Source organism: Onychomys torridus, chromosome 14 (genome assembly GCF_903995425.1).
Source record: "Onychomys torridus chromosome 14, mOncTor1.1, whole genome shotgun sequence".
Classification (NCBI taxonomy): domain Eukaryota; kingdom Metazoa; phylum Chordata; class Mammalia; order Rodentia; family Cricetidae; genus Onychomys; species Onychomys torridus.
Genome location: NC_050456.1, coordinates 42,367,126 through 42,394,659, shown reverse-complemented (window position 1 = coordinate 42,394,659; position 27,534 = coordinate 42,367,126). Strand labels below are relative to the sequence as shown.

At 45.6% G+C, this 27,534-nt stretch overlaps 1 protein-coding gene across 1 annotated transcript in view; it reads right to left on the bottom strand.

Annotated features, from left to right (window-relative positions):
- Positions 1-10,008: 10,008 nt before the first annotated feature.
- Positions 10,009-27,534, bottom strand: part of Prkch (protein kinase C eta) — a 199,651-nt gene continuing 182,125 nt past the window's right edge. Inside the window, exons 11-12 of the mRNA XM_036205636.1 lie at positions 12,747-12,890; positions 10,009-11,284 (exon numbers count right to left, since the gene is read on the bottom strand). Coding sequence (XP_036061529.1) covers positions 11,138-11,284; positions 12,747-12,890 — 291 coding nt within the window. The 3' untranslated portion in view covers positions 10,009-11,137. The remainder of the gene's footprint in view (positions 11,285-12,746; positions 12,891-27,534) is intronic.

Below are 27,534 nucleotides of genomic sequence, written 5' to 3'. Positions count from 1 at the left end.
CACAGAATGACTGAGACCAACAGTGACTAATGGCTGAGGAGCAGGCATTTTTATCATCCCCCTGCTAAGACTATGAAGAGGAAAATAGAAGGACTTGTAAACCTCTAACTCTCAGTACGAATTCCAGCTATTTTTAGCATAACTAATTCATTTTACAAGTGGAGTCCTTATTTTGTTAAGTTTTATTTATTTTTAAAAAATGTTTAGTGTGTGTGTGTGTGTGTGTGTGTGTGTGTGTGTGTGTGTGTGTGTGTCTCCTCCTCTGCAATGTTTCCCAAGTCTTAGGTGGAAGGTTGAATTGTAGATGAGCTTACTGGGCACCCACACAGCCACCTATTCTCTGCATTTGGACCAGTGTGGGTCTCTACAACGGTCTCCATCTGCTGCCAAAAGAAGCTTCTTTGATGAGTACGGGAGCCGCATGTATACGGCCTCTTCTTCCTCCCATGAACTCCTTGCATCAAGACCGACTCCAGCTGGAAATGTGGACCATGGGCAATGCTGCTGACAATACTCCTCCCTTCTCTTCACACTCGTCCATCTCAGACTGTGTTCCATCCTTGTTCTCTGGGAGAAAGAACTCTTCTATAGCCAGCTCCAGGAAGCTAACGCCATAATGTATCCAGGACTCAGACTTGAAGACTCCAGTTCCAGGCTTTGGCTGCAAACTGGAATCATCTGAAGAACTTTCATAATCTCATTGATCCAGGCGGGAGCTCCAGTGCCCCTGGAATGCTATGGCTTGGCTCCCATTTGCCCTGTCTAAGAAGTGGTGTTAGGTAGGGTCATGTGGTGATGAACTGGCCAGTGGGGTATGAGGACAAGGCAGGGAAGTGTCTAGAAATGCTGGCCACATTTCAGAAAAATCTATGATTCAAGGGCTATGCTTGCTGTCTCTGGCAGTTGTTGTTGGCACCCAGAGAGGGAGTTCCATTCAGGAACTGAAGAGGGGCATCGCCCCATCTGGTCCTCCTATCGGTGATTAGTGCTGTTATTTTATAAACAAGGAAATGAAGTCTCCAGCGGTTTCCATATCCAGCCTTCCCCAGGCCCCACTGGTAACAGCTGGTAGAGCAGAGCCAGGCCAAGTACAGTTCTGCCTGGAACGTAAATGAATTTTTTTTTTTTTTCTGTTTTTGAGTGTAGGCCCCTGTGTTCACTGCTGGTCATCACAGCACAAAGGCAATGATTTTTCTCACGACTTGACAATTCCCAGGGACCTGCTGTTAAGCTTTCTGAAGTAATAACAGTAACAAAGGTTCTCATTTTTTTAGTACCTGCCCATTTCCACAGTGTAAATATTCCCACCACCACGGACTTTAAGCTACCATTGAGTTCACTAAACAGTAACTTGGGAGAAGACGCGGCACCAGCCGCTGTACATCAGAAAACCACTAGAAAACGGAGCAAATGCCTACAGCCGCCTCTCATGCTAAAAACCACGTTTCCCTTCAAGCCCAGAGCAGGACTTTCTTTTAACACACACATCCCCAAACAGATCTTTCCCTGGAGTTCTGCACTGGTAGGGAGGGGTTTCCTTTGTGCCTAGAAGGCAGTCAAGCATCAGGAACAAACAAATGGGTGTGAACCTTGGGGGTTTCCTAATGTCCACAGAATGCTCCTCCTGCTGGGGGAGGGGCTGAGAGCCCTTGCCACCATTTGCTTGATTCCATTGCTGAGCATTTTGTATACACTTGCTGAGTTCTGTTGGCAATGCTGAGCCCAGACTCATGACTATGTGGCACAGCGAAGCAGCAGGGGCTTGGGCATTTGGCCAGTGGTAACAGGATGGGGAGCCAGCCCCAAGCCCGCTCGGGTCAGCAGTGCAATTGTGGTATGCTGGCAAAGCTTATTCCAGACTGTGGCATGCTAGCTTCTAAGGGTTGGGAAAGGGCTCCTGTCCATCATTCTCACCCAGGATACAGTCTACACATACCCACTGATGTCAAACTCTTCTCTCAGAAGGATTCCCATCAGACATTTGGGTAACACTTTGAAAATATCCATTTTTGTACTAACACAAATTCCATGATCCTCATTGCATCCTGACATGCCCCCATTTCTAACTCTAGGGTTTACACAATTAAGCTAGTCCCTTTCTGTGTAGCAGGCAGCACAGCCAAGATAGACCAGTGTGCCAATTAGCTTTCCATCAACATGACAAACAATCAAAATGAATCAAGTCCTAAAGAGGAAAAGTTGATTTCGACTCATATTTTCAGAGGTTTTGATCCATGGTCTCTTGGCCTGCTGCTTTGTGTAGTACACCACAGCCAGAGCACATGGTAGAGGAATTCTGTCTAGATCCTAGAAGCAAGGAACAAAAAGAGATGGGAAGAAACTAGGGTCCCAATGTCCCCATAAGACCGTATCATCAATGACCTAACTTCCTCTTATAGATCCCACCTCCTCATCTCTCAATAGCACTACCTTGGGGACAAGGCCATTGCCCATGGGGAACACTCAAAATTCAAACCGCAAAGTCAGGCCTAGTGGCCCATAAATGCGGTCCCAGCATCTCCAGAGGCTAAGACAAGAGGATCACAAATTTAAGACAAGCTTGGGCTACATGGTAAGACAACAACAACAGAAAGACCCACACCACAGCAGCCAGATTATGTTACAGGAACAAAAGTTGGTCATAGTCTCCGTAGCATTCAACAAAGGTAATAACAATAGCAATTCTTCCTAGCTCATTCAAAATACACTTCAAGGGGTGTCTGAGGGCTCATGTAAAGCACTCAGGGATCCAAACTGTCAGAACCCAGTCACCATCTCTTACCATTGCCACTCACTGGAAGAAAAAGACCCTTTTGTCAGCACTCAATGACTCCTGTGTACATTTATGATTGCAAAATTATTCCTATTTTAACACCATTCTGCTCTCTAGACTTATTTAAAGACTACTCTGGTATCTTTTCCCATAAATATGGTCCTGGGTCACCAAAGAGTTCACTTTCTATTTTAGACTTTAAGATAATAGGAAAATGATATACATTCGGTAGAAATGATAATTGGTACTGAATTCTGATTTTTTTTCACAAGCAAACAATATGTAGTACGATACTTTCCTAAGATGCTGGACAGTGTCAGTGAGATGCAGTTGTCAACTGTGACCAGCAAATGCTTTCTGCAGAGTGTGGAGCTGTGATGTTCGGTAGGTTAGCTGGCTTAGATGTACTTTGTACTTAGGATACTTTTAATCCACAATAGATTTATTGGGGAACAGCCCCTTCCTAGGTCAAGTAGCACTGCATTTATGGGGAGTTACGATGCCAGCCTGCTTTTCTTCTGAGACTAACTCTAGTTAGCTCTCACTTGTGTTTGCTGTCAGCCAGCTCACTATCCTGGAAACATGGTCCAGTGGCTTCATCTTCTTCCATTATGGCACCTAGAATAATGGTGTCATTTTCTAGACATGGTCAAAGCAAGGCCATGTTCAGTGGGGTTTGCCCTCGGGCTCCTTAGAGATACAATTCTTGCCACTCTGGAGGATGGTGTGCTAGTTTTTATTTGGTAGCCACCAGCTCCTGTTGTATTTTCATTAGAGCTCACATTGATAGCAACAGTGAGCATCTTGCCTTTGCTGTGTCCCTGTAACTTAGAAATAGGTAGATAATTGTTAGTAATATTTGCTGAACATGTTTGTGCTCTCAAGTCCTATGGTTACCATGTTCTCCTAAGATGAACCTTTTCAGATCCAAAAATAGCTTATGTTTATTTGTTAGACTTTTTTTCAGCACAGACTATAACCTGTATTTGTATCTGAAGACACTAATTAGATTAGGACAAGATGGAAGCAATAATCTAAACAAAGATGCCTTGCTGTTTAGTAGGTTCTGATAAAGAACACAATTTGGGGGCTGAAGGCATGGCTCAATGGTTAAGAGCATGTGCTGTTCCTACAGAAGATGGTTTGCTTCCCAGCATCCATATCAGATGGCTCACAAGTGTTTGCAACTCCAGCTCCAGGAGAATCCACTGCTCTCTTCTGGCCTCTGTGGACACTTGCACACACATGGGCATAAATACACACAGACATATGCACATAAGTAAAAATAACATAAAATCTTAAAAAATACTATGTCACATTTATGGTCACCTCATTTCCAGGAATACAGGGATCTTGGGGAGATTTTTCTAAATTAATTAATTTATTTATGCCTTAATTTATTTATTTTGAGTCATTCTAGGCTTTCCAGCAACTAGATTATGCCAGGAATAGAGTAAATATTCAGTGACTCCTAGTTAATGAATGAGTGAGTCTTCAGGTTCACTGGCTCTTGTAACAGAATCTCCTGGAAGGATATGTGTAGTTTTGAAATAGACTAGTACCTTATTACATTATTTCATTTTTTTTTTTTTTGAGCTGAGGATTGAACCCAGGGCCTTGCACTTGCTAGGCAAACGCTCACCACTGAGCTAACTCCCCAACCCACGTTATTTCATTTTTATGTTTAGTTATTGTTACAATTTAAAACAGCAAGTGTCTGGAAAGAGGCTGACATGAGGTTGCCCTCCAGAGGTGCTTTACTGGAAGAAAGAGCCACGTGACACTGACTGGAGAGAGCCTTGGAAGACACAGGACATCATGCCATAGGCAGCATGATGGGGCCTTCCACAGAGAGAGAGTGCATTCCTTCCAAATTCTAAAAAAGGAGCATCATTAGGATGAGCATCCTGAAGGAACGAGCTTTCAAATCCCCAGGACAAAGTGGGTTTCTTATTTTTTATAGGTTTCCCGAGTGAGTGGTGGACAGGCTTCCCATGGGACCTAGTCTGGTTTATCTTGCCTGCTAAGGCACACACTATAAACTTGTCTGCAAGGGGAGGGCTGCAGGGTCAGAGCTTAGCATGCCTTCTGGGCATCAACTCTCTGTCTTGAAGAGTTTCAGAGAAAGAGAGAGAGAGAGAGAGAGACAGAGAGAGACAGAGAGAGACAGAGAGAGACAGAGAGAGACAGAGACAGAGAGACAGAGAGAGACAGAGACAGAGACAGAGACATAGAGAGAGAGCAAACTCACAAACTAGAGATGCTGTAATCTAATGGTTATAATATTGAAGGTCTGAAGTCTCAAGTAAGATTAAAGGAAAGATTGAAATGGTCTTAATCCAACGGGAGCAGGGCTGTCTCCAGGCTTCAGATTCCCTGCTTCTGACTGACATTAACCTACTAATCACTACAGGCTGGGTACCACTGCTCTTCTAATCCACATTGACCACAAGGAAATGAGTTGAGACTTGGTGACTTACGTTGTTCAAATTCAACCACAGGAAACATAGCATCCATCCTTGCGTCATCCTTGTGCAATCGGTCCAGTAGTTATCAAAAGAAAAAGAAATGAGATTAGGGTCATTGTCATGTCTCAGGCAGTAAAGATGTCTGGTGCCAAGCCTGATGACCAGAGTTTGATCTTCAGAACTCACATAATGGAAGGAGAGAACTAACGCCCACAAGCAGCCTCTGATCTCCAGGCTTTCACTGTGGAATGCACCATACCCAACTCTCCACCACAATAAAGACATACAGAAACGTGACTTTTGAAATAGTGGTTAGTCTTCCCTACTGACCAACATCTCTCCCAGTGTTTCGGAGACATTGTTGAAATAATTCTTGTCTTGCAATTTGCCAACATCCATCTGAATGCCTTGTAGAATCCAGGCCCTGGACAATGTTCATTTTATCAGTGAGTACCCCACCCTCTTCTTGGGCAAAACCCTTTCCTTAGAGAAGTAGTTCTCAACCTTTCTAATGCTGTGACCCTTTAATACAGTTTCTCACATTGTGGTGACCCCCAACCATAAAGTTATTTCGTTGCTACTTCATAACTATACTTTTGCTACTGTTATGAATCATAATGCAAATATCTTAGGTGACCCCTGTGAAAGGGTTGTTCAACCCCAAAGGGGTCATGACCCACATGTTAAGAACCACTGCCTTAGAGAAAGAGCAAGCATGCTGGAGTCCCACCTTCTAGCAACTGCTGTTAGCATCCCCTACCAAGGGAGATTAGTTTCTGTGCTCCTCTAAATTTCTAATTCTCTCTCTCTCTCTCTCTCTCTCTCTCTCTCTCTCTCTCTCTCTCTCTGTCTCTCTCTTTGTGCCAGGGTAAGTATGGGAAATAGGAAAGCAACTGGGCAAGAGGTCCTGGCAAGCATGTGACCATGAGAATGAGAGATTTGAGTGTGTCTAAAAGGAATCTTGAGACGGAGGGAGCACAGAGTGCATGTGGACATGAGTTACGGGATAAAGGTTGCCCCAGAGGTGGACAAGGAGCAAATTCAAGTGGAGGTTTAACGTATGACAGGAAAGTTATCACTGAGGGTGGAAAGGCTTGTGGAACACAGCCACCTGCTTACTGTTAGCCAGTAGAGCTCAAGGCTGGAAGACCTTGAGAGGTCATCCAGGGTATTTTTGGCACTGTCCAGTCAGATGACTACTAGACTTTCCCTAGTTTCTAAATTTGAAATGTCTCTACAGATTGTCCGATTCTTGGCAACCCACTTGAACTTGTCTGCACTTGGTGTTAGCACAACCTTCCCTTTGCCTCACCCAAATTCTTCCAGCTGTGGCTCAAGCCGCTGGAAGAATGAAGTCTCTGTCCGGTAATAACTGCCTTGGTGGCATAAGGCAGGCCACTGCAGGGATCTGGAAGGGCAGATGACATGTGGCAGGGACATTTAGGGCTGTGTTCAGAAGTATCTGCAGGCCTGTGGAGACTCTTGCGCCACAACAGATCTTCAGATAGCTTGCTTAAAGCAGAGAGGCTGAGGGTCTCTGTCACTGGCCTCAGACTCTTGGGCATGGCCAGACTTACTTTGGTTTCTGGACACCGGTTACACAGCATGCTGAAAGACCATCCATAGGTTGTCCAGTGGGTACCTAAGATGGGTGTGGTCCTTGTGCTAGGTAGTCAGAAGTGAATTAAATGAATCTTGTAGTTAAATCTAATAGGGCAAGAGAATTGCTGTCGTACTGGAGAGAAAAAGCCACTGAGGAAAACCATGGGCATTTCTTGGCCTGGCTGTTTTAGAATGAGGTGTGTTTGAAACAAAACTGATCCTGTATGCCCACTGGGCTTCATTCAGAACCCCCCAGAAGGTTTAGTCAGTTGAGGCAGCTCTGAAGCCAAGCAGAAGAGTTGAATCCCCTTAAGTTGGAACTGGCTCAACATCTGTATGAGATGGGCATAAAGAACATGGGTGTTCTTCCTGTCCATTTTCCAATGGACATCCCAAGTGCCGCAGAAGAGCTGGTAGTGATGACAGCTAACACTGAGCAGTTTCACTGTCCCTGCACTAACTAAATGCTTTGTGTCTACCACTGAGGCAGTCATGCACGGCAGGTAGCTGCTGCCATCTGTGTTTCACAGACAAGAACACTAAAACTGGAGAAACAACTCCCTTTGCTTGAGAACATCAAGTGAGTGTGGGCTCAGCCACTAAACCTGTTCTCGTAACTTGGGGGCCTCTGGCCTCCCATGGCAGAGAGAAGTAGCTTTCCTAGGCAGTCCATGCTGGGGCAGGAGCCCACTGCATGGTGACAGAGGCAGAGATACATGGGAAAGGTGGCTGACATTTCTGAGCTCCAAAGGAACCTTCAGAATAAACACACAGATGAAGATTTTTAAGACATTTTAATTGGGAAACTGGCTGTGCAGCAGGCTGGGCTCTGAAAACCAATTGGAGGGAGCCAGGGGGTGTGTGGGGCGGCTGGAGAAGGGAAAGACAGATAATCAGGAGTGGGGGGGGGGCAGACAGGATGAAGCCCAGGGGCACTCTCAGCTTTGGTTCCAATTCAACACAGGAAGAAAGGGAGCCAACAGAGTTCTGTCCACATCTGTGCTCTGGCTCTCCTCTTCTAACCTGCAGCCCAGCCCAGGGCAACCTGTGACCACAGGGCTCGTTTCCAGAAGAACTTATGACTAGTAGGCTCATTTCCTGCACAGACTCGGAGGTTGGAGCGGACTCTTATCTTCAGATGATATAAAGGGAGGAATTATATGACCCTGCGTGCCTGTAAGCCAGGGCATCCCAGTCGGCTGGTTGGTTTAGGTCAACAGTGCCAGATGAAGCAATCAGGATAAGACTGAACACAAAGGGACAAGGTCTAGGCTGCTGGCTTGGGAGGTGGTGAAGGACAGATGTGCAACTGGGATATTGAAGACCACCGCCCGGCGGTTAGTGCTCTTCTCTCTGCAGTGAAGTCCCACCTATTGGTGGCTGTCACCATGCAGCTGCCACGGGCTGCTGGGTGGCTGTACACACCCATCCATCTCCTTCCTGCTGCTGCTTGGCTGTTGCTCCAGGCCAGTGGATGAGAGGGGACCAGTAGTTACCAAAACATAGACAGACCTCCAAGAGGAGGAAAAGACTGTAAACTGCTAACGCTCCGAGGTTACCCCCAGGGGTTCAAATGGAGTTTATGAGACCCAAGGTGACCCAGACTACGTCTTCTTTCTTCCTTTTTCCCTGAAGATGGGGAAATTGAAGTCACTATTGCATCACCTGGGCCTGCCCCAGTTCCTTGAATCAGGGGTGAGAAGCTCTGCCTGTGATTGCAAATTAAGCCATCTCCCCTGCAGATCTATAAGTTTGCCCAGGGGATGACTAACACCTTCCTGTTGACTGGCAGCTTATTTCCTGCTCCCAGTTAACCCCAGACTACACCCTTTTAACTGCTCTCAGGGCCCCACCAAGGTAGAGAAATGTAATTGATCTTATTTGAAAAGCCTTATTAATTTGAGCTAAAAGCAAGGACTCTGGACAAAAATTGCTTGGTCCCCATCTTGGCCCTAAAATGCTTTTATTGTGTGACTTTGGACAAGCTATGAAAGAGAGAGAGAGAAAGACTATGCTGTGCCTCAGTTTCCCCATCTGTACAATTAAGATGAGAGAGTATTGCTTCATAGGAGCACTGAATAAATAAATGCACTTAAAATTTGTACAACTGGTTTGACATAAACTAACCATAATGAATGTTAGGCATAAAGATGAAAAAGCCCCAAGTCAGAATGAACCCCCACTCCTCCCCCAGCAGACTATGGGTAGAATGTAAAGCTTCAGATTTTAGATCTAGGTCCACCCCTTCCCCAAATCAAGAATTTTGGGAAACCAATAAACTCCACTTCACTGAGCATTTCTGGTCTCAGTTGTAAGACAACTGCAGTGTTTACTCCTGCCCACTACACAGACATGGCATGAAGAGCTGCTGAATTGTGCTAAACAAATCTGCAGGAAGGCTCATTGATTTTCTACTCATGCAGAAGTAAATTTTTTAAATCATGGAATGCCAAAAAGAACCCATGATGGAGACTGTGGTATGGGCTCAGCTGTTTCCTAATTCTCCTAGGCTATTTGCATCTTTAAGGATGCCATGATCTGGCCAATCAAATGTAAAGAGAGGTTACATGTGTTCTTCTGAGGAGGTGGTTAAGCAGCAGGCATCTCCTTCTTCTCTCTTCTTGCTCCATGGACCTTAGAGGATTTACTTTTTAGAGGGCACAGAAGACAGAGAGCCGCAGGTGGTGGCACATGCTTTTAATCCTAGCACTTGGGAGGCAGAGCCAGGCAGATCTCTGTAAGTTCGAGGCCAGCCTGGTCTACAGAGTGAGATCCAGGACAGGCACCAAACTACACAGAGAAAACCTGTCTTGAAAAAACAAAAAACCAACCAACCAACCAAACAACCAAACAACAATAACAACAACAAACAGAGAGCCACAGAATGTGCTTTATGTGAATGATAAATGAACATTTCATCTAGCCACAGAGATTTTGAGGGTTAGTCTGCTGCAACACCCAGAATTCACTGTCCTGATTCAGATAGAAGTATGGATCAGTGAGACAGACCACACCCTCCTCAGGGGTTTAAGAAGCTACGTCAATGCCTCCTCTCCAGAGTTTGCCTACAGTCTTGGTTTCTAATAACTGTGAAAAGCCTCTTTAGTTTGATTAGAAACCTGTTCTCTAAGTTGGGGAGAGAATAAATCATTCTTTACACAAAACTTCCTTTTGCTACAAAATGCCTTTATTTCCAGTCAGATAAAATTTTTCAACTGTATATATGGTTACACATGAAAAGGTATGTCTTTGCCTCAGGCCTCATTTACAAGATCCATTTTTAATTATTAATGTGTCTATCAGACAACCTTCTTTGTCTCTAAAAACATAACTTAAATAGACTGCCAATGGATCAGCCACACCCGTGTTCGTGGATGTGAATGGTGTGCAGTTCACCAGTGAGTCAGCCTGCGATGGTGTGGGTGTGATTAGATCCCACCAGTTGGCAGGTGGCATGCAACAGAAGCCTGCCTGTTGGCCACACAACTGTGGCGATGGCCTTTCTAGGAACAAGAGAGCATGTGCAGACACAGAAGACAGACAATGTGAAGAGGCTTCTCACAGAAAGCAGACACCATTCGGTGGACCCCAGAATGAAGAAAGGCATCACTAAGGCGACTCTGCTGCGCACACTTCTGCTGATCATGGCACCTTCTTCTTTGACACCCAATAAATAGCTAGTTACTGACAGGAGGAATGAGAGACTCAAGACACTGACAGTTATCATCACGTCCAACCTCCCTCTCAACACTGGGTTTTAGGTTGGGAGCTTGAAGGACGCCCATCTTCTGTTTCTTCAGAGTAAGTCATTCTCCTTGGAATGCCGTTCACTTCCCTAGAGAGACCTCTCAATTCTTCATTGGCAGTTAGTCTTTTGCAGACTGCAATATTGGCCTAAAGATGAGTGTAAAGTGGTCCACAGAAAGTCTAGATTTGTCTCTTGAAGTAAAAAAGCCTGTTTGGCTCATAATTTCTAGGATCTACTATATTCTTCCCACCATCTCTCCTTTCGGTTTCTGTCATTTACTCCAAGCCTGAAATAGCCATGTAGACTCACGGGTTGAGCAGTACACATCCTTGCGACATCTTATCTCGGTCTCAACTACAGAAATGTACCATGGCTCCTTGGGGCTTGAGGGAGTGGCTCTCTTGAAGCTCCACCCTTCAAGGAGTTGTGAACATTGGCTCCTTGAAGGTGAAGGTGGCAGTCTAAGGCGGATGCTAAGGAATTCCCACAAAAGAAATTCCTGGAAAAAAATCCACATTCCCCTGTGATTCTTATTCCCCCATAAGGCTATGGTTGCAATTCCGGTGACACATAGGAAAAGTTCCTAAACTCATCCTGGTTAATCATAGGAAGATGTCCCTCATCGATTGGAGTTAAAACTGGTTCTTCTTTTATGAAGTCTGGGTCAAAGTTGCTGACGTCTTCTCGGGATTTCTGTTAAAAAAAAAAAAATGAAACCATGGTCAAATTGTACGTATATGTACCTGGAGTGTTCGCCTTTCGCGTGGGACTCAGCCCATTCCAAGGAGTTCAGAGAACTCTCTTCAGCATTGGTCAGCAGCATTGTTTACGGTTCTGATTGCTGTGGCTGAGCGGTGCTTTATGGCCACCACACCACATGTATTATTATGGCCTTGGCCAGCTGCCAACTCACTCATCCCATGTCCGGCCCTCTAGTCACCAAGTCCTGCCAAGTGGGACAGCCTCAGACTGGGAGGCTAAAGAATAAATGTGGCCACCCAGTCTGGCTTACTCACTCACCCATGATCCTCCAATTCACTGAGGTGCTACTTTCCAATGGGCCTCACTGAGAGGGCATGCCTGCTCACATCTGTCCAGAAGCTGGGTAAACTCATTCTCCCCTCACTTACTGTTTGCACACATTCTACACGCGTGAGAAGAGGTGGTCAGGTGATTTCAAGTACTGCCGAGCTTAGAGCAAAAGTGATTCTCCTGTCACTGGTCAGGAGCTGGTAGGTTTCCTCAGCTGCTGGATAGCCAAAACCTGACAGACTGGTGCAGACTAAGCTCACTCTGGTCTGAAGAACTGTGTAAATGACATCTTTTATGAACTGATGCTTTGGTACCTGTTCTGGATCTCATGCTGTAGACTAGGCTGGCCTCGAACTCACAGAGATTTGCCTGGCTCTGCCTCCCGAGTGCTGGGATTAAAGGAATGTGCTGCCGCCGCCACCACCACCTGGTGTTATCTTTCTTTCATCTTAACCATTCTTAGACCTTCCACTTCTCTCGTGGCTCAAGGATACTTCTTTCTCCACCTCCAGACCACGTCTCCTCCCTGACAGTCCTGATCTATTTTGAGCCTGCCTTCTCTGTCCTCTTACTCTGGAGGCATATATGTGCAGCTCAGCTCAAAGACTATGACATGGGTCACTCTCAGGCTTGGTGGCTCAGCATTTCGCCAAAGGGGCCCTGCCTGTCTGGCCTGAGTCCTTTGTCACAGTAGCTGTGACAAGCTGTGCAGCCAGGCTCAGTGACGGAGCCCCTTGCACCTTCTTTATTTTCTCAGGGCTTGGGAAAGGCACAAATGATGCCCCCAAGAAGCTTGAGAGAATTGGCTAGGAATAATGACGCACCAGTCAGTTCAATTCTTCTAGGCCTGAGAAGCTAGGGAAACTTAAAACAGCTTAGGGCATATTAGATGCTGGGATGTTTTCGTTTAGGTTAAGGGAGGGTAGAGGTAAGGCAAACAAGAGGTGACAACTTTGTGAGAAGCAGTCAACACATGGAGAGACACTATCTCAGGGGCTGCTTCTGCAGGAGGGGCCTGCAGGCAAACCTTCACTCTGTCATCCCAGGGGAGACACCAGCTTTTCCACGGACTTCGATCACCTGGAGAAAAGGGAGGAAGTAGTACAAAGACCTTGACACTCACAATTCTGGGCCGGAAAGGTGGTTCTAGTTGGCGATGGTTCAACCGGGCCCAGTCGATTTCCTTGAAGAAAGGATGCCTCAAGATCTCGTGCTCGCCTCCCTGAGCTAGGCTGCCCAAGCGCATGGTGGGGTTCTTGGTCATGAACTAAGAGAGTACAAGAGAAAGAATCATTCATTCATTCACATACAGCTGCGTCACAAGAAAGCATTGGCCCTGGCAAAGGAGCTCCTGGGAGGTTTTTTGGCTGCTCTTGCTTCATTAGCTGGATTTTCCATCCTGGGCAGCACGCAGGCAGTATGAATCATGCCTTAACGTCGAGACGGCCTGAGTGGATTTGGCCTTCCTCACTGCCGTTTCAGGCACAGCCACTAAAAGAACACTGAAGGGTCCAATTTTCTTTTCTGTAAATACCAGGTGTTTTTCTTTCCTCTGTAGAAAAAGGCAGCTCCTTAGGAATTAGTGTGTCTTTCCTTGTGGACAGTAAGCAGATCCTGAATGGGGCAACTTTTAGGAACAGCTGTGCCATTGTTCTGAGGCCCGCTCAGCTGGCCAGGGTTCCTGCTCTCTCCTAAGACCACAGAGAGATGTGAGGGTCATTGTTGTTGAGATCTCTCTACAACTGCAGCAAGTGTGAAAAACTCTAAACACTTCTGTGTTTGTGTTCTAGGAAAAACTCAAAGTTGGTTGCTTGCCTGTTTTTCTGTGGTTAAGATACTATGGTTCAAGAGGAACCTTCTCTGCATTCAAGATGCCCCTCTTCTGTTTTGAAATGAGTTTATGGATTGAGAATGTGTGACTGCATAGGCTAAATGCTAAAAGAACATGACATGCCTTCAAACGCTGTTTATGTACAAATCTTCCATCTTCATATAAATGGAGAGAGATTCTTGGTACTCAGCTCCTAGGCCAATTCCTCTGCTTCTTACAAATGGTCTTGGTGTTTTGATCATTTCTTAATGAAGGACTTAGAGAATAATTCACTTTCCAGGGCCAGAATATCATTTTTTAATTTCAAATGATTTTCCATTAAAATAAAACAAAACAAAGCAAAACGCTGAACTTAAATAGTTTTGTTTGGGTTGGGCATGGTGGTAGCACGTGCCTGTAACCTCATTTGGAGACTGAGGCAGGAAGGTGGTGAATTCTAAGTCAGCCTGGGCTATACAGTAAGACCTTGTCTCAAAGACAGCAATAACATAAGGGTTGTGGGTGTGGTTTAGTGGCAGAGTACCTACCGAGCATGGCAAGGTACCAGATCTCACCCCAGAAGCGTGAGAAACAAAGCAACAAGTTTGTGGCTTTATTTAGATCAAGTTTCTTTGTGCTTCTTCCGGTGCTGGGGTTCAGACCCAGGACCTTGTGTGGGTAAGGCAAATACCCTACCACAGAGCTCCACCTCTGGACTCTAAATCAAGTTATCTAAACATAGACTAACGACAAGTTTTGACAGTCCCCAGATAACCTTTTCAAGTTAGACTTTGTGAGCACAGAAACTGTTTGGGGCTGAATTTACTGAGTAAATTTAAAGATTTTTCAAAGAAAATCTTGTTGCTGATGCAGACATAGAAGAAGGTGACACCTGGGTCGTGCCAGGAAGCCACATAAAGCTCCCAGTGTTGGCTCAAAGGACAAAGATCACAGCTGAAGGAAAAGGATGGTCAAATAGCCTTGGCAAACAGCAATTCCATGGCATCTACTTTGCAAAATGCTACAAGAATGTCGGAGGGAAGCCAGCAGAGAATGAAGACCCCGATGGGGTTGAATGGCTTCTCCTTTCTCTGACAAAGTGACAAAGAGTTAGAGAACCTAGGGTGCTGGATTCGAGGTAGGACCCAAAATAAAATAAGCTTTCAAATAGACACAGGTCCAATCACGGCAGTTCATACCCCAGACATTTACAGTGGTCATTGTGGGTTTAAGAAATACATGTAAGTGACTCTGCTACATAAGTGCAAAGGAGTTCATACTGATAAATTTCTTCCTCTTGGGAAGATGGAAAAATGTCTTCCAAAAAAAGAGAGAAAGAGTAGATTCTCTCTATGGGAATGTTAGTGGGGTACAGTCCCTGATGGACAGGCAGCTGTAAGTCTAAAAGCTCATTAACAACTAATAATATATATATACTTGAGAAACAGGGATCACAGAAGAAGATCCAGATGGCTTGTGGGAAATTCCTAGTCCTGCCAGTGATGGGAGCAGAGTATGTCTTGGGAATATGTGGGTGCCACTCGTTCTTCTGGAAAAGGGAGTCAGGGCAGGATGTCAGGGTGGTAGAAGCATTGCTGGCTAGCTTTGTGCATTCCTCCCTGCCTCTGGCTCTGAATTTGAACTTCCACAGAGCAGTCAGTGTGCAAGAAGCGTTGTCTCAGGATGAGGAGACAAGTTCCCGTGGTGACTCTCCTGAAGAGCACACATCAATGGGCAGGATGACCCATCGTTGTTGGACCCCTTCTCTTGGGATTCTAATCAATCTTTTGGAATAATATTGATTTAAATTTTTTGAAAACGTATTTTATTTTTAATTTATGTGTACATCTGTGTATCTCTGTGTGGGTTAGTGTACATAAGTTCAAGTGCCAGCAACAGGTGGTGGTGAGCTGCCTCCACGGGTACTGGGAACGTGGGTACACACTCTTAACTGTTGTGTCTCCAGTCCCATAACCCTGTTTTGTTTTTTTTTTTTGTTTTTTTTTTAGCACCTTGACTTGAGCACTTTAGACACAATCATCCTCCACATGAGAAAATCTGACCAACCCAGTCCGGTAAGTGTAGAAGTGTCAAAGAATCTTCTCTTTGTCACACAATATGTTATAGATTGTTACAAAGGTCCACAACTGGTCCAAATGCAGAAAGCAACTGACTATGGGGTGTCCAACCCCAAATACATCTACACTGCAACCCCTAGACAGAGGCTCAGGAAAAATTATTGAAGAGGGTGCAGAAAGAATGTAAGAACCAGGGCTGGGGATTTAGCTCAGTGGTAGAGCGTTTGCCTAGCAAGTGCAAGGCCCTGGGTTCAGTCCTCAACTCTGAAAAAAAAAAATGTAAGAACCAGAGGACCGGGATGCCTGCTATGAGATGGTTTCCTCTAGATAGGTGTTGCCTAAAAAGACCTGCATAGTGATGATGTGACATGCCATTGTGGGTGGGAGAAATTTCACAAGGCCTCACCTCTAGGTAAGAGATATAGGCATTCAGTGGCTGCTGAGAAAGGAAGGATCCTTCTTCTCTAGGGATAGATTCTCAGCTAGGTTATCTGATCCTAAGCGAGTACCCTTAAACACATGCACATAAGAGCAAAGCTAAATGCACCCAACTGGTGCGTGCGTGCGTGCGTGTGTGCATGTGTGTGTGTGTGTAAAACAATACTAGTTAAAGAAAAGGTTATGAATGTGAGAGAGAGTGTGTGGGAATATGGGAGGCTTTGGAGGAGGAAGAGGGGGTAGAAATGATGCAAACATGATATTTAGACATTATCAAGAAACAATTTCAATTAAACAAAGAGAGTAGAATCCTCCATCACCTTCCTCCATCACCTTTACAAAGTCTATATAGTATCTGGTGAATGCAAGGCAGTGCACTAAGCTTGGGGGTGTGCAGAAGACAAGGGTAATACCGTTCCATCAAGGCGCAAATCAAGAAAGAGGCAAGCCAACTATGACACATGCTGGATGTGCTGAAAAGAAACAGTTCTGTGAGGGCCTGGAGGATGCTTGAGCCAACAACACCGGGGCTGGCGGTAGGAAGCGCAAGCAACAGCATCATGGAAGAGGTAGCATTGGATGAATTGAAGAGTGTGGCAAGATCCTTTCGGAGGAAGAAGATAATCATGCCTGACCACACCCCAATGTTAGCACACATACACCCCGATGCATGCACACAAGCACCTGGGGTGCCAAGAGAAGTGCATATAGCCCGGGACAGCTGGCACATGGAGATGGCTGGGGATGTGTGTTGGCGGTGAGTCTGACTTCTCTCAAGTGTATGAGGAGGACAAGAAGACTGGGCACAGTGTGATAAGGAAGGACTGGGAGTGGGGAGCATAGTCGGGAGGCTGAGACAAATAGTTCAAGTGACAGGCAAGTTCAGAAACTACAGTGCTTGTGGTCAAGGGGAAGGGAGAGCTGGGAGCAAGTTCTAGAAGGTTTTAAAGAAGAAACATACTAAGGCTAAGTGGAAGGATAGAGTCTAAAGTCACGGCATCTCCTCAGGCTGTGTGGCGGAGCATCGCAATGGCGTCCCAGAGGGAGGTCCTCCAGCATTTGTGTTAAGGGCAGCGTCAACAGCAGGCGCCAGGGGAACAAATACAAAAACAAGTATTCCTAAAATTATGAAAGCTGTCAGAATCAAAATGGAGTCACTTGTGTCAAAGCTGGGAGGTTGTGAAAGAGGTGAGGCTTTGCGTGGCCCCTGATAACAAGAACTACCCCCAGAAGATTCTTCTGGAAGCACATGTCCTTGCATACATGCTGCCACAACCTTACACAAGGCTGTCTGCCCAACAAGTGTTTCCAGTTTTGTACTGATGACATTCTTGTCACTGATTGTAAAGCTGACGATTATGGTTTATCTAATGCTCCTCATTTGGCTACCCTCCCCCACTTGATGTCAAACCAATGTCAACCTCTTGCAATATGCTCATGGTTTCCATGTTGGCACGCATAATACCATTGCCATGTCAGTTCCTGACTAAGCATATGAATCTGCAGAACCTCTCTGTTTATTGTTTAGTTTAATTAAGGATTTCAATGTCTTTCCAAATCTGGGTGAGTGACATGCTCAGTTTTGTATCCGAGCAATAAAACACCCACTCAGAGACAGCTAACCATGTCTACATGGGGTGCGGGCTGGGGTTAGGTCTCTCAGTGACATGTGAGGATAAAGGGCTGAAGCTGGGAAGATAGGAAGATGCTTGGATGAAAGAATGAGAGGGAGAGAGAGAGGGGAGGCAAATAAACAGAATCGAGACCATTTTGTTCAATCCACATTGTGTGATTTCCAATAATTCCAATTCTCATTTAAAAGGCAGGAAATGCCACATTACATGAAGGCCAGGTTTGGATATGGGGTGTCTCTAATACTTGCACTCCTTCAGAGGATTGCCTAAGGGTCAGTGGTAGGCATGAGACCCACCTCCCACCACACATGAGGCTGGTGGTACTTGCTAACTTTCATGGCTTCTGACCCCTGGAAGAGAAGAGGAGGAAAGTTCTTCCTGGGCACAGTGACTAATGCCTTCTCGAATTCCCAGCACCTGTTGGGCAGGTGAACTGACGTAAGTTTGAGGTTAGCCTGGGCTACTGACTACCAATAAGTCTCATTCTGAGATGGGGATAGGTATCCAAGGTGACAGGAGACAGGAACCGGATATGAAGAAGCCAGAAAGGGTTGACTATTAAGACAGGAACCGTTGTAAAGAGGAGGTAATGGGGTGGGCACTAAGGGGTAAGACTTTTGCGATGAGTGGATTACAGCCCCTATGTAACTATTCTTTCCAGACCCACAGAGATGGAGAGTTAAAACAGTGTTTTCTACCAGTCTTGGGCCTCATGTGGTCACAGCACACATTCTGCAGGGGGCAGAGCTGGAGGCTGGAGGGGCTTGCTGTCCTGGACTGCAAACCCAGCTGTGTCTGAAAGCCCTGGCCCTACTGCTGTGACTGGAGACAGCCTAAATGCGTTGGCAGAAAACACCCCCACTTGCTCCTGTCTCTAATGGACTCAAATGTTAACTCAAATAAGCTAACAGCCCATGCCTAAGGTCATTCTTAAACTATACCTTCCGTCCACTGACCTGCTCCCTGACCATGGTCCAAATGGGAAAGTTTGCCAAGAAGGCAAGGCATGTGGCTGCAGGGGACTCTGCACACATTTACCAAAGGAAGCAGATGGTTCCTAGAGCCAACGAAAGCACTTGGTAAACTGTGGAGAGTGAGTGAGCGGGGCCTAGGGGAGCTAGTCCATCCTAAATGTAAATGTCACTTACGGAAGGAGAGCAGAAGAAAGACGGGGGTAGAGGGGGTCTCTCAGACTCATCCTGCATTCCCTAAGGAAAGTGGAGAGACTGGGAAGTCCCAGGTCCCCCATCAGCGTCTACAGGAAGAGGGCAGCTCCATAGTGAGGTGTCCCAGGTGACACTGGCCAGGTTTGTGAAAGCCTGTCCTGAGAGAACGCCTGCAGAGCAGGAAGGATACACAAAGCAGGCTGCAGAGGGCAGCTGTCTAGGCTTTGCTGTTCCCAACTTGTATGTGTGCATCAGCTCCAGCCTGTGGAGCAGAGTGGCCCTGAACATGTACTAACTTCTCCGAAACTCAGATGCCTCAGTTGTAAAATGGGGATTTCCCTGTACTTTGTATGTTACAATAAGTACATGGCAACATCGGTGTGAAGCACCTGGTACAAAGAAATCCTCAAGGAGTGTCAGATGGGAGTCTAGTTTCAAATCCTCTGTAGCTCCATCTTGTTCTCCCTCAAGCCTCCAAGAGAAGGGCCTGAAGTCACAGGTCGGCCTTGACCCTGACTGAAGCCTGTCTGGCCAGCCTGGAAAGGGAGAGCAAGACACTTTTCTGCTCTCCCAGCCCCAGACCTCAGTTGTGGAGTGTGGGGTGTGCTCTTTGAAGAACAAGTTTGACAGCAAATCGTTCTGACTCAATTTAAAAACAAGAATGTAACTACTCAGGGCCGAATGTTTCATCCACAGCACCAGCACAAAGAAGATTCCCGTGAAGGTCAACAGGGGCAGATGGAGCTTCTGGTCAAAGTGGCGTCTGGTGCAGGACTGACCATGTCTTGTGGGCTGAATACATCTGTGGAGGTCAGTGTGACAATGTTCTACATGACAGAGTTTAAACGAGCCCTGTATAATGATGAACCGAGACAACCGGATCCAAATGTACTTTGAAATCCATTAAAACATAAGCAGCAGCAATAATTATTTATCCTACTTCAAAATGTCTGACTTCTCGGGAAGACAGCTAGTTGCATAAACAGAGCAATTAGACAATAGCATTTTCTCCCAGGAGTCAGAAAACACTGTATGTTCTAGTTCATAGTAGGATTTGGCTGTTGGGCAAACAGAATGACCTTCTTTCATTTCATTTCAGACCTTAAACAAAGGGCAGACAGAGCTGCCAAGCCAGAAGGGAAGGAAATCAAGCCATGAGACTCTCCTATCAGTATTCCGGGGAGTCACTCCGAGACAGGAGGAAGGCATTTCAGGACTCTAAAGGGATTTCTAGGGAAGGAAGACAGAGAAGGAACACAGGGTGTTAAAACAGAGGTTGGCTCTCTGCCATGATGGCCAACCTCATTATGGGCACACAGCCTGAAGGCCACCTGGAGGCTGACAAAATGTGCCCCATGTTTGCATGCTGCAGGCACATACCTTCTGCTTCTGACCCTGGAAGAGTCTGTCCCAGTTGGGAAGAGCAGCTGCCAATTTTGTCTCTTTGCACCCTTTCATGGTGATGAAGGTGGGGGGCAGGGAGAATACACATCTTGGAAATGACCTATGCCAAGAACACAGTCCACCTCAGAGTGGTCACAGAGGAACAAGGCTGGGTGTGTGAGCTAGCAGGTGAGGCAGTATGAAAGAGGACAGCCTGATGTTGATGTCACTTTTCCACAGGAGAAGGCAGAGGAGAAGCTCACACCTGAGATGGGACTGACGCTAATCCACAGAGAAGGATGGGATGCGGCGGGATGGAGAGGACACAAAGTGGACTTTTAGACTATCTCTGAGGAAGCCAGCTGCAGTGTTTAAAGAGCAGGCTGTCATGTGGCATGGTGCTGCTGTAGAATACTGGGTGAGCCAGAAGAGAGTCACTCCGGCTCGTTCACATTGGACCTGCATGGGATTTACTGGCAAGGCTGGGTCTAGTAATCCACACACATATGGCAAAGAGAACCCTGCCAAGTGTCCACACTTGTTTAGGAAAGGGCAGTTGAAGGAGTGCAGAGCACGGAGAAGAGAAAGTAGAGTTTTTTTTTTGTTTTTTTTTTTTCTTTTTAGCTGTCATTGCTTAGTGAGTGGCAGCCATTTTTATACGAACATGCTAGCATTTTTTTCATTACACCATTAAATGCTTCACGTTCCTAACACACAACCCTAGAGCAACCATGCTTATTATTCCTATCTTATACATTGTCAATCTGGGGAAGAGGCCCATTTGTGATCTATCCAAGACCATGTGGTTTGGAAGCGGTAGAGCTGAGATTCATACCTAGGCACATGTGACACCAGAACCCTTTGCTCTGTGTCACTACATTTCACCTCTTCTGGAGGCCACCAAATATTTCCCTTGGATTCCGGACTGGAGTGGACTGTGGGAAGAACTTAGGTGGTTAGGAATCGTGGCCTAACCCTTGGAACTTCGCCTGGGTGAAAACTGGCAGCGCTTGGCACATATCATCTCTGGGCCCACGTGACACTCTTCCCTCCCTGCCACCAATGACATGGCTGAGACATGTAGCCCAGTAAGAGGGTGGGATGAGAGAGGGAAGCAAAGCCATGACTCCTCTGAGAACCTGAAGCATCCTCAAGTTTGACCACCTGATTTCATTACAACACACTGAAGGTTGATTTGTTAGAGATGATAAAGGGGCACACTCATATTTTCACATGAGGCTGAGGGCTGATGGCCAGAGTCAGGCAGCTTAGATGGGAGAAGAAAGCTCATGGGGGCAGAAGAGGGAACGTATCATAAGGAAAGGCAAAATAAGTTTAAAACAAAAAAAGACACCTCCCCCCATTTCCTCCCCTTTCTCGCCTCTTCCTTTTTACTCAATGCCATTAAGTGATGGAAGGGCTTTTTCTGGGAACAGGACTTCCATTGGAGATGTGTGAATCAGAATAATGTTCTGTCTTAATAATTTATATTTACAGTGCTAGGTGGGAAGCAAGGCTTGTTTCCTATGGTCTGTATTAATATCAGACTCTATAATCTTCTTCTATAATCTCTCTTTCCTTCTCCCATGTGTTGTTGACATTCTGGAAGAGAAGAGCTGGCACTTTGAAGATGACTATATTTCTTTAGCTATAAGTGCTACTTGCTCCTTGGGTAGGATGGGCTTTATTTTATAAAATAAAATAAGATAAAAGAAAAGGAAAGAAAGAAAGAAAGAAACTCTGCTGCAGCTGAATTCCCTCACTTAGCAGCGGAAGAAGTGGGTTCTCGGGGCGATGCCTCACCTGGCAGGTTACGACTGACTGACCTACCAGGATATTCTGTGAGCTCTCCCCAGAGGCACAGTGCACTCTGCTTTATTTCCTCTTATCAAACTCCAGTACAATCGGTGCCCTGCAGTCTTCCTGTCCCCACAATAGGGCAGGAACTGTGCTCTATCTGAGGCAGAATGCTGGCTGTGTCTCCCAGCCTGCAATGGGAACCCAGCCGCCTCTGCATGCGCACACATTGATCCCTACCTGCCTGTCCTGTGTTTCATAAACACAGCTTTTCCCGAAGCCCAAGCTATCTTAGAAACTTCACTCAGTCCGTGTGTCTGTGTTGGCTGGGACTGATAATGGTCAGAGGTATCTCAGGCGTCATGTGCTTGTGATTATGTTTATTATCTAAGTTGACCAACGTTCCTGGAACCAAGCTCCAGAAAGGTGGCCAGTGAGGCAGGCTCCACTACTCCCATCCAGTAGCTTCCTTTTATTTTTACTAGAATTTTTTCATATAATATATTTTGATCCTGGTCTTTCCCCCTCCCCCAACTCCTCCCAGTTTCTCCCATCTCCCTAACGACTTAACTTCACGTTCTTTCTTTTTCAAGTATGCAAGGAAAAGCAGGTTATCCCTGTTGTTGCTATCCCACCTGCCCAAGCCACACAGATGTTTTGGTTTGGGTGCCACTCTCAAGAGTTGCTGCTGTAGGGGCTAGAGAGATGGCTCAGCAGTTAAAAGCACTGGCTGCCAGAGGTCCTGAGTTCAATTCCCACCAACCACATGGTGGCTCACAAACATTTATAATAAGATCTGATGCCCACTTCTGGCATGCCGGTATACATGTAGATCACTCATACATAAAATATAAATAAGTAAAAAAAAAAAAATATATATATATATTATATATAAAAGAATTGCTACTGTAACTTGATCTGCCATGTTTTGACAGTATCCATGAGAGCCCTGCCCTTTTCTAAATAGAAACAGAAATGGAGTGGATGGGGGGACCAGAGGAGAGGTCGAGGGATAGACTAGGAGGAGAGGAAAGAGGTGAAACTGTGGTTGGAATGTAAATAAAAATTTTTTTTTTTTAAAAAGTTGCTATACTGTAAAGAAGGGCGTGCTTGAGAAGGCTTTTCAGAAGCACATTATTGAACATCCCGTATTTCCTCCCATGGAAACTCAGGTCAGTACTCTCACCCTGTGTACATTCCTTGCCAGCTACCTAAGATCTATTTTTTTTTTTCAGTTGATTGCTAGTTGTGGTTTGGACACCAAAGATAATATATATGCAGGACCAAGGATCAAGAATCTTGCTTCTGCTCAGGATTTTCCCAACTTAGAAAGTGCTTTTGATGCATAGAAGCTGGCTAGTGACAGCTACATAGAGTCCCCAGTCTCATGTCCTAGAACCTTTGGCAACTTTATTTTCCTAGTTGGAGAGCCAGAGGTGGAGATGAAAGAGACTTGTGGTGTGAAAGGTCCAGTTGAAAACAAAGGAAAAAGAAGAGAGGAAATCCTTCACACGACTTTCTGCAAGCAAAAACACAACAGTCCTGTTCTCAGGAAATAAACATTCTATGAAGTGGAAGGAAGCTAAAAAACAAACAAACAAACAAAAAAACAAACAAACAAAAACAACAACAAAAAAAACCCAGCTTTATAAAATCTCTGGGAAGATGTGCCCTTTTCTATTGCCTGCCATGTTATCCTTGATGTGAGTCAACGGGTTGCTTCTAGGAAGTGTCAATCCTACCAGAAGCTTCCATTAGAGGCTGTGGGCATATCATTTCCTCATTGAGAACTCCAGCACTGAAGAAGATCTTGTCTAATTGCATGCTAACCATCTCTCTCTCTTTTGACAGCCATTTTTGGGGTGTTCTGCATAACAGCATTTGAAAAAGCAGCTCTGGTGGTCTGGAATTGGAGTCCTGCAAGCCTTCATTCCCACCTTCCCTTCTTCTCTGCTGGCTGAACCCCTGCTGGCCACCCCCTTGAGCTGTCCAATTTCCATCCACCAAGAGAGGTGGTGGGAAAGGAAGGGCTAACTGCCATTGCTCCTTAGTCAGCTGCCTAGCCACAGACCTGGCCTCACTCATGGTAGGGCAAGGATCCCAGAATTCACTGTGGTTCCCCTCTTTGTGGCAGAGGCCAGCAGGGATTTTGCACACAATGCACAGATGATGAAATCTGATCATTTCAGTGACAGATAAACCCACACATGTACATACTCTGTAATTTCTGTAAAGCTTTGGAACAAAAGCACTTTATCACCGCCTGCCAATGCTGAGATTATAATGCCTCCAGAACTGACAGAGATGACTCAGGAGAATGCAGAGGCTCCTTTCAGCACTTAGCTAACACCTGTGTGAGCTCAGCCACTGGGTGCTGACTTCATCTGAGTTACCACAAAGCCAGGCAATCCCTCACAGGTGCTGACTCAGCACCTCTGAGCTGGGCATTCCCCTCTCTAAGATCTGGGGCTCCTTGAGGACATCCTCATGCCTTCCTTTCTGGAAGTAGATAGGCAAAGCTCAGGTGAACCGCCAAAGCTCAATGCAAACTGCATTTTGTGTATGTGTCGTGATTATCAACATTTTGGCACAATTCAGGGTGAGTGTGGGGAGTGTGGTGACCACAGAAGACAGTATTTGTTTCAAAAGCAAGGACAAACTTAAACAACAACAGACCTTTAAAGCTAGCAATCTAGAAAGTATATTTTCTATTTTTTATACAAACATGTGTTGTTGAACAACATCTCCTGTTAACTTGGAAGCTACCACCAGCTTTTTTGTTTTGTTTTGTTTTGAGAGAAGAATCTCTGAGGAGCCCTAGCTGTCCTAGAACTAGCTTTGTAGACCAGGCTGTCCTGGAACTCAGAGATCCACCTGCTTCTGCCTCCTAAATGCTGGGATTAAAGTTGTGTGCCACCACTGCCCAGCTTCTGCCAGTATTAATGATCTATTCATTGAGGGAGAAGTTGGGATGGGATGTTTGGAGCATGCATATGTGTTTAACAGATACATTTTTTAAATTTATTACATTTATGCAATAATGTGTATGCATGCACATGTGCATACCACGGTGGCATGTGTAGAGGTCAAAGGACAACTTGTAAGGTTTAGTTCCCTCCTTTCACCATGTAAGTCCTAGGGATCACACTCAGGTCATCAGGCATGGAGGCAAGTGCCTTTACTGGCTAAGACATCTGTCTCAGTTATTGCTTCTATTGCTGTGAGGAGACACCATGACCATGGCAACTCTTATAAAGGAAAACATTGAATTGGGGCTAGCTTACAGTTTCAGAGGTTTAGTCCATTATCATCATGGTGGGATATGGCAACATGAAGGCAGACACGTGCTGGAGCTGAGAGTCCTACATCTTAATCCAAAGGCAATGGGGAAGTGAACTGAGACACTGGGTGGTATCTTGAGCACAGGAGACTTCAAAGCCCATTCCTACAGAGACACACTTCCTCCAGCAAGGCCACACCTACTTCAACAAGGCCACACCTCTTAATAGTGCCACTCCCTATGAACTTATGGGGGCCAATGACATTCAAACCACCATACCATCCATCTCACTGGCTCAACGGATACAGTTAAAACAAAACAAAAAAGGACAAAGGAGCAAAAGAGGGAACAGTCTTTCTATTGGTTATTTTTAGTGCAGGGATTAGTAGTGATCTTTTCCTTCTCAATGGATTTTTCTGGCTAAAGTCTGTCTCTTCTATTTCTCCAATTCTATGCTCCACAAAAGATGTTTCTACCAGGAAGCCCACATTCCTAGCCCCCATCTGTATAAAACTTTTGGACAGCCATACATGAGTGTTTCAAATGTCTACCATCTTGAGGGTGGCCAAGGTCAGGAGGGGAGCAGAAGAGGTAATGATGGGAAGAAAAGGTGCAGGAATTGATGTTGGATTACAAGTCAAGGGAGGCTGACCTTGTCCAGCCAAGCATTCCCTCTCGTAGGAACAATGAGCAGGACTGTTCCTTCTCCTCCTGCAGGCAGGAGGGTCACTGACTCTGCTATACTGATGAAGCCCTGGCTGAGGCCTTTAGCAATTCTGTGGTAGCTCCACAAATGAGAGTTGTGAAGTTTCCACAGACAGCAGATGATAATGATGCCTTCCATCTTCAAAAGAGGGAATCAAATAGCCTTTTATTTCGAAGTGAAACAATGCTATGAGAAACATTTAGTGGAAACTCATCCCAGGAATGGCACTGGCCCATAGCTCTAAAAACAAACAAACAAACAAAAAATCACAAGGAAATCTCAGGAAGCCACAAGAAGATGACCCACAGTAGAAAGGGAGATGTTCTCAAGAGACACTGTTATCTTCCCATCTGACTATCAGACCATAGAAACAATGCACCCTAAAGAACTGGGAATGACCCCAGCAATGTCATGCTTGGAGAAGGAAACGGCACCAGGCAGAGGGGGAGCTTGTCTCCCAGAAATGGATTAATGGATTTCATACTGTTGTAACGACTTGTCAGACCACCTTATAGGATGAAACTGAAGCCCAGACAACGATGGGTCAGTGGTGGGTGGGACCACACCTTAGCTGGGATGGTTTAGACATGGATGTTCTTGACTCCCTGTTTAAACTCACTTCAGGACCCTGAAGACAGATTTAGGGATATTCACTTGATCACTTTGTCTATCTTCCCAAAGTGTCCACAATGAAAAAACAATTATTCTAGGGTCCTCTGACTCTTGCTTGGACTAAAAGTTGTGTCTAGATGCCATGGAAGAGCTGTTGTGGTGTTTATATGGTTTTTCTGTAGATCTGTGTGTAATTAAACCGATTTCTTTCATTCTTTCATGAAGGCTAAGTTCATTTTCCCCACATAGACTAAAGACAGCTCTGTCCACTCAGAGCGCTGGTGGAAGACTACCATTCACATTTCCTATTATAGAAAATTTCAGACACATAAAGGGGACAATGAAATGCCCTCGATCTACCCAGCACTCAGACTTGACTGATGTGTGCCCAGCTGTGCTTCGGTTGTTTGCCCTCTGGTCCCAGGTCGTTTTGAGAGGATACTCTGCCGGTTGGTCCACTCTTCACCCTACCCCAGCCAGGGTGATCTTTAAGACATAAGATGTGATGTGATCATGCACGCTTGTCTGAGATGCTTCAGACTTGCCTTGGCATTTCAAAGTCCAAACACCTTTCTGTGCTCACCAGGTCCTTGGGCTCTTGCTGCCTGGCTCTCTGCATCCCTGGATGGCTCTCCCAGGGTGGGGGGGGGGGGGGGGGGGGGGGGGGGGAAGGGGTTAGTTGTTGTTTTTTGTTTTTTTAAATGGGGCTAGCCACTGGGAGTTTGACATGCTCCAGTGAGTTTATGAGCAACACAAATTGGACTTGGTATTTTTTTTTTCTTTTCTTTTCTTTAGGGGAGGTCACAAGGGAGGGAGTTGGTGAACCTGGAAGGTGAATGTGATCAGGGTGCATTATGTGAAACTCCCAAATAATCAATAAAAATATTATGTTGGAAAAACAAAAGATATCCTAGCTAGCTGTCACTTACTTAAAGGGACTTCTTTTTCTCAGGACCTTTATATACTTTAAACCTGACCCATTTCTATTTAGCTTTAAAAGACCAGGT